The sequence below is a fragment of the Leucoraja erinacea genome, chromosome 10, assembly GCF_028641065.1.
Source record: "Leucoraja erinacea ecotype New England chromosome 10, Leri_hhj_1, whole genome shotgun sequence".
Lineage (NCBI taxonomy): Eukaryota > Metazoa > Chordata > Chondrichthyes > Rajiformes > Rajidae > Leucoraja > Leucoraja erinaceus.
In genome coordinates, this window is record NC_073386.1 from 10,000,485 (window position 1) to 10,008,308 (window position 7,824).

Here is a 7,824-nt window from a genome sequence, read left to right on the forward strand (position 1 = left end):
AAATAGTTTTGAAAAATGTCATTATCCAGAGATAATGTTCTATTTTTGGACAATGACTTTTAGCCAGACTGCTTTAAGCTCTCAATTTATTGCTTTGTATACATATACATAAACAAGACAAGATAGTTATATCAACAAGAGAACTTCTGTCACAGCATTCAACAAATCATGAAAAATTGGGGATCGACACAAAATTCTCTAGTAACTCAGCCTTTCTGGAGAAAAGGAAGAGGTGATGTTTCAGGTCGGAACCCACCAGATTAATGTAGAGACGGCCAGAACAAAACAGGGTTGGCAACTGATGATCTGAGGAGGGGGGGAATCTATAACGGCCCTAAGATGACTAGGAGGGGGGAGGGAGGGGGAAGGAAGGGAGGAATGCAAGAATTACTTAAAATTGGGGATTTAGATCTGATCAGGGTGATCCACCTTTCCGAGCTTGCCCAGGATTCCCCAACAGTTTAAACCTAATCACCCAAACACATAGTGAGTGAACCAGGAATGAAGTAACGGGGGTGTTACATCAAAAGGAGCTGATGTATGAGGCTTCGAGTGTTCACAATGATACATTTGTAACTGAGATGGTTTACTTTCTGATTGTTGTTGGAAGTAAGACATGACTTGGGCAGCCAGGATGGAACAATTAGTAAATTATGTTCTATTTTTGGTCCCAAATTACATCTGACCAGAGTAGCCAAGCCTAGATTATGTAGCATGTCTGTTTGATGTTTAAGAAGATCACGGACATGATTTAATGATCATGTAGTTTAAATTATGTACAGAGCAGATAATTGTCATTCAGGGAAAAAAAAGTGCACTTTAAACTAAAGTGAAGCTTCTTTGGATATCTTGTGGCCTCCGTACTAGTAGTCACAAACATCTAACCATTTCATTCAACTGACAAGGAAGAGGATAGATATAGGTAAATAACAGCTCATGTTAGGTAGCATATTATATCGTACACTGGGATACTGAATTGAAATTATGTTAATTAATACAATTCCACAAATCTTTTATTTCACATTTCTGCTAAAATAAACAAATCTTCCACAAAACAAGGTGATAAAAAACACAGGTGATAGGTTGTAAATAATTGCCACGCATTTCACATCTTGCCTACTTTTACTGTGCTTAAGTTTAAGAGTTTAAGAAAGTTATATGGAGTTGCAAAGGTATGAAAATGCATTTCATTGATGCAGCTTTTCTCAGTTGGCTGGAATTAAATTAATTTATAAAAAATGTTTTATTGTCATTTGGAACTGGTTGTCAAAATTGAGATGTGAGTAAATGCAACTACAAAATATAGAACTTATATCAAATGTAAAATTTAAATATAAACGTAAAACTTAAATGCCAACCCGAAACATCACCTGTACATGTTCTCCAGAGTTGCTGCCCGACCCGCTGGGTTACACCAGCATTTTGTCTTTGGAAACCAGCATCTGAACCTGAAATCAAAGTTGCTATGTTTTAAAATTACCTTTAAATCACAAATTATTGTGCTTTTATTTAAAAATTGACTTGCTAAAGATTCTATTGAATCAATTTTGATTCTCATATTAATACGTCAATTGTTTATTATCTTGCAGCGACCATACATGACTCTCGGAACTCTAAGAGATCAGGTGATCTACCCTGACACACTGGAAGATCAAAGGCGGAAAGGAATATCTGATCTGGTATAATACCATATAATAAAATTAGCTGCTTTGTGCTCCGATTGTCAAACTTGGGATATCTTAGTGCAACATGTAATAATGTTGGAATGAGCTGGATGACGGAGTGAAGAAAATGTAGTGCCCTTTGTGAAAAATGGAAAATATCTTTTGTGCCTTTCTGTGCTGGCAATTTTAAACCTTCTGTGATTAATGTGGTGATCCCTTGAAAAGCTTCAATAATTGGGTCATAAGAGCCATGCATTCACTTTTTCTCCTTTTGTGCCTGCACTGTTTCTCCTCCACTCCTAAACCTTCTATTAGATTGCAGGTCCTCTTTGAATTCCACTAAGAGAAATAACAGAGCATTACTCTGAATGCCACCCCCTTTTATTTCCCAGGTTAAATGTGGGCGGTCAGAGAATGTGATTGCTGTTGTTTTACCTTTTTCCCTGTGTGACACAAGTAGAGCGGCTAGTAGTATTGTGTCTCACAGAGACTGATTCAATACTGATCTCAGGTGCTGTCTGTGTAGAGTTTGCAAATTCCTTCTACAACTGCACGGAACTTATATCAGTTTCCACATTTCCATAGATCTGCAGGTTGGTAGATTAATGGACCATTGTAAATTGTCCCATATGCGTAGGTGAGTGGGAGAATGCAGGTGGAACTGATGACAATATGCGGATAATAAACTTATTACTGTAGGAATAGTGCCCATGGATGATGAATGGTGGTGCAGACTCGGTGAGCTGAAAGATCTGTGTCAATGCAGAATTTTTCTATAACTACATTGTCTTCTTCTTCCACTTGGTCCTCATCTGCATTTCACATGGACTTTTTTTCGTCTTTAGGTTGGGAGATGAGGGTGATGTGGTCTATAAATAGAGTCTGTATTTAAAATGGAAACAATGATAAATGCTGCCCGTAGCCTTTCCTTTCCCTTTCTTTACCTTTCCTGCACTTCCATAGGCATGCATGCTTTATCTTCCCCCGTATGTTCCCTTTACACTTATTAATAACTTTATTTCTTCCTTTTTGAATTAGTTAAATTCTTCCATGCCTCTTTTCCATTAATGCTCCCATCCTTATTTCAGGGTGGCTCTTGATTGCAACACTTACTTGCTATTACAGTGAAGTACCAATCTGTTAATGTCCACCCCCACCCCGGTCACTAACTGAACATCCATATTCCATCATGCCAACAATAACAGGCGCTTTTATTTCTTGGTCACCTCACCTCACTGTTCACCAATGAAAAGGTATTTTGATTCTATGCAGTGTCTCACCTCACTGTTCACCAATGAAAAGGTATTTTGATTCTATGCAGTGTCTCGCAAATTATCATCAAGCTATATATATATATATATGTATGTGTGTATATAAATATATGTATATATTTGGAAAAATATGTGATTGGGCGCACAAATGCATTTAAAAACTGGTTGGTGTTTGTTTTTCATATAATTTTCCCGCCATGTTTCCCATGGAAATTAATAAATGATGGAGTTATTTTGATTGTAGAATTGTGTTTGTCAACAGATTCTGAAGGACTATCTGGATAATGTACAGCTTGGCAATATTCTGGAGCGTGAAGGAGGCTGGGATTGTATTCAGGATTGGATGGATGTACTCAGTGGAGGGGAGAAACAACGGATGGCTGTATGTCGTGCAACCCATTTAAATTTTTGATGGAAAAGCGAATATTGTTACATGCTTGAGATTTGTATCACCAGAATGGAACATAAAACGGATTGTTTTTGATGCATTGCTTGAATATTGCAAGATATTACATATTGACGTTTATAATTTATTCATGAAAAAACAATGTATGCGTGTAAAATTTAGTCTATAATGCATTTATTTTACGTGGTAGAATTTTGCGTGTTGGTCCCAAAATAGCATTAAGTATGTGCAGAATTTTGGGGTCTAGTTGTGTTCGAATCCATGTCTAATGAGGTGCACTTGCAGCTCCGATCCACCAATGTAATAGTTTTTCATCAGGCTTCTGCTGCATCGTTAGCTGGATCATCAGCATATTTTTCTTAAGTTTTAAGTATTTTTCCCCCCAAATCTTTACCGTTCATTAAATTAAATCTACAAGTTAAATGGCTAATTTGCTTAAAATGTAGAAACAAGGAACTGTAGTTGCTGGTTTACACAAGAACACACAAAGTGTTAGAGTAACTCAGCAGGCCAGACAGCATCTCGGAGAACATGAATAGGTGACGTTTCAGGTTGAGATCCTTCTTCAGGCCCGACCCGAAACGTCACCTATCCATGTTCTCCAGAGATGCTGCCTAACGCACTGAGTTACTCCAACACTTTGTATCTTCTCAGCTAAGTTGCTTGAAAGGAATGTTTTATTGTAATGACTCTGAATTTAGCGGGCAGCTGCTAACATTGTGTTGTTTCATTTATTTTAATATAGATGGCTCGATTATTTTACCACAAGCCACAGTTTGCTATTTTAGATGAATGTACCAGTGCAGTTAGTGTTGATGTTGAAGGCTTCATCTATAGCCACTGCAGAAAGGTAAGGTTCATAAAGTTCATTTATTGTCACATACACCATTGGTGTAGTGAAATTTCACTCGCCAGGTCAGTCATACAATTTTAAAAAAGCAACAGAATCCGAGGCGGCTTTTCAACTCCATCGATGGTAGGCCGCAGAGCCCGGAGAGTGTGATCCGAAACTTGATCACCTCTCCGGGAAGGTAAGAACCTGAAAAAAAAAGTTTCCCCCCCCCCCCCCCCCCCCCCCCCCCCCCCCCCCCCCCCCCCCCCACCCCCCCCCCAAACCCCCCCCAAACAAGAACATTAAAACAAACTTTAAACAAACGCTAAAAATACCAAAAAGGCTGAAAAAAAACGAACAGACTGCCAGCAGGGCTGCCATCTCCCTCCTCCGGCGCTGCCTAAGGTAAGCCGTGATTGTAAAGAAAGCATTACATATAATAAATTTTTGCATGAACAGAGTATTTACATTACATTTCTTAATACTTCAATAAATTCTTTTAAATTCCAACAAACAAATTAAAATTAAAATCGCATCTGTAAGCAATTAGAGGATCTGTTTGAACATGTTTAAACATTAGTAACGGAAGCCTGAAGGTAGTTTAAAATACATATTCTCTTCTCCCATTACTCCTCTTCCTATAGAAAATACTTTTTCATGCCTCAAATGTACCTTAATGATGGTGTGGTGAGAACATGTGTGAGCATTGTAAATGTAAAGCTATGTTATCTCCCTGGCTCAGCACGTTTGTTTCAGTTTATTGTCGCGTGTACTGAGGTACAGTGAGAAGCTTTTGTTGTGTGCTAACCAGTCAGCAGAAAGACAATATATGATTACAATCGAGTCATATACAGTGCACAGATACATGATAAGGGAATAACGTTTAGTGCAAGATAAAGCCAGTAAAGTCCGATCAAAGTTAGTCCGAGGGTCACCAATGTGGTAGATAATTTGAATTCCACTGTTTCATGAATAGAAAAAGAAGATTCCTGCTTTGTACGAATTTAATGTTTAAACTTTGTGATATGTTTTTTTAATGTGTTATTTTGTACTAATTAAAATTCTATAAAAAAAAGATGAAGGATTCTGTTAATACAATCTTTGTTTGGATTGACAATTAATATTTTGTTATTTGTGATGGATGTGATCCATATCATTTTTCTTCCAAAAGGTTGGCATCACTTTGTTCACTGTGTCACACAGAAAATCTCTCTGGAGTCACCATGAGGTTAGTGAAGTAATCCCGACCTACAGGAAATGCAGAGTAAAATCCATGGAACAAATGAGTAATTCTTCTGAAAACTTTAAAACAATTAAAAGTTCTTAACCAGGACATTTGTCCTAGAGCATGATTTTAAACAGATATCCTGTGGACAACTGATGGAGTGACCTGCAGACTGGATGGGTACAGTGTTACCCAGTTCATTGCTGGATGTAATAGCAGAGTAGAATTAAATTGGAGCAGATAAAACAGAAGTGAATACACAAGGATGGTTTATTTAAATTGAATTATTTCCAAGCCCAATGGCATTCTCCAGTTGAATGTTGGCAGGTTAAACTTCTACACTTGAATTAGTATTATCCTTAGATAATGGCGACTGATTGCTGTAACTGTCAGATACTGTATTTCTATTTAAACATAATCCATAAAGGTCACATTAGTTGGGATACCCTACTTTGGGTTTGTATGCTTGGAATTGCAAACCTAAAAACAGGCATAGTAGATCGGAGGTGTCAGTGTTGCAGTTGGTTAAAGGGGACTATAGGGCCATGATGGAGGAGCTGGCCAAAGTCATGCTATGAAAATGCAGGGTAACTTGGACAGGTTGGGCGAGTGGTCAGATGCATGGCAGATGAAGTTTAATGCGGATAAATGTGAGGTTATCCACTTTGGTAGTAAAAACAGGAAGTCAGATTACTATCTAAATGGCGTCAAGTTGGCAAAAGGGGAAGTACAACGTGATCTGGGGGTCCTTGTACATCAGTCTATGAAAGTAAGCATGCAGGTACAGCAGGCAGTGAAGAAAGCGAATGTTGGCCTTTATAACAAGAGGAATTGAATATAGGAGCAAAGAGGTCCTTCTGCAGTTGTACAGAGCCCCAGTGAGACCACACCTGGAGTATTGTGTGCAGTTTTGGTCCCCAATTTTGAGGAAGGACATTCTTGCTATTGAGGGAGTGCAGCGTAAGTTTATAAGGTTAATTCCCGGGATGGCGGGACTTTTATATGCTGAGAGAATGGAACAGCTGGGCTTGTACACTCTGGAGTTTAGAAGGATGAGAGGGAATCTCATTGAAACATATAAGATTGTTAAGGGCTTGGACACGCTAGAGCCGGGAAACATGTTCCCAATGTTGGGGGAGTCCAGAGCCAGGGGCCACAGTTTAAGAATAAGGAGTAAGCCATTTAGAACTGAGACGAGAAAATACTTTTTCTCACAGAGAGTGGTGAGTCTGTGGAATTCTCTGCATCAGAGGGCGGTGGAGGCCAGTTCTCTGGATGCTTTTAGAGAAAGCTAGATAGGGCTCTTAAAAATAGCAGAGTCGGGGGATATAAGGAGAAGGCAGGAACGGGGTACTAATTGGGGATGATCAGCCATGATCACATTGAATGGCGGTGCTGGCTCGAAGGGCCAAATGGCCTACTCCTGCACCTATTGTCTATTGTCATATTGGACCACTTTCTTTAGAAAATTTGTAAGTGAGAGACAAATCCTGAAAAGCCAACTTCAGAAATATTCCAGCATACCACTACATAATATGCATTTTGTAGGGACAAAGTAGTAACTTTAAATGCCTTAATAAATTCTCTTCAATTGTATCTCAAACCACAAGTATCATGTGATTCACGTATTCACCATTTACTAGGAAAAATTGATGTTTTTTTTAACTGTCTTGTACAGGAGTCTGAAAAAGGTTCAAAATATATATATTGTTTTCCAATTGCTCTTCTCCCCGAGAAAGATATGCTTGTCTCTCAAATGTTTTGCAGATCACCTGTACTAAATTTCTGATTGTCATATTAAAGATATAAACTAATTTGTCTCAAACTATGCTTGCAATTTTGTTTTAATGATCTACACTTTGGTTTATTACAATGGTTTTATTTTTGTTTTCAGCATTATTTGCACATGGATGGTAGAGGTAATTATGAATTTAAACCGATTACTGTGGATACAGTGGAATTTGGTTCCTAAAACCCATCTGCTAATCTGTTTCTGAAATGAGAAGTAGATTGATTTACAGAAGTCAGTACAATTTGCATTCTACCCTGCACTAAATATTTCAGTTTGTAATTAATTCTCAGTTTTAAGATGCTGTAATAAAATTGTACAATTCATTAATTTGTAGTCTTGTTGAGAGCTGTATATTTGGAAATATTAATATTGAGACTTGTAGATCCAGTAAAATTCACCTAGAAAATGTTTGAATTGTTACCTTAATGAAGATAACCTGTAATGTTTCATGTACAGTACAAATTAAGTAACCTAGGAATGCACTACATGATGGCATGTTCTTGTTATGCAATAATTTGATATCTGCAACTCATTTCCTAATGTTTTACAGAAAAAAAATAAAGACGTTAAATGTTAACTTTGTGCTAATGTGTGAGTAATTATTTTGAAATTTGGTCAACAAATGTTACATGGA

At 37.7% G+C, this 7,824-nt stretch overlaps 1 protein-coding gene across 1 annotated transcript in view; it reads left to right on the forward strand.

The window, feature by feature from the left end:
- Window positions 1-7,767, forward strand: part of abcd3a (ATP-binding cassette, sub-family D (ALD), member 3a) — a 45,165-nt gene extending 37,398 nt beyond the window's left edge. Inside the window, exons 19-23 of the mRNA XM_055641459.1 lie at window positions 1,590-1,679; window positions 3,198-3,317; window positions 4,087-4,191; window positions 5,345-5,401; window positions 7,293-7,767. Of these exons, the coding sequence (XP_055497434.1) occupies window positions 1,590-1,679; window positions 3,198-3,317; window positions 4,087-4,191; window positions 5,345-5,401; window positions 7,293-7,370 (450 nt within the window). The 3' untranslated portion in view covers window positions 7,371-7,767. The remainder of the gene's footprint in view (window positions 1-1,589; window positions 1,680-3,197; window positions 3,318-4,086; window positions 4,192-5,344; window positions 5,402-7,292) is intronic.
- The last annotated feature ends 57 nt before the right edge of the window (window positions 7,768-7,824 follow it).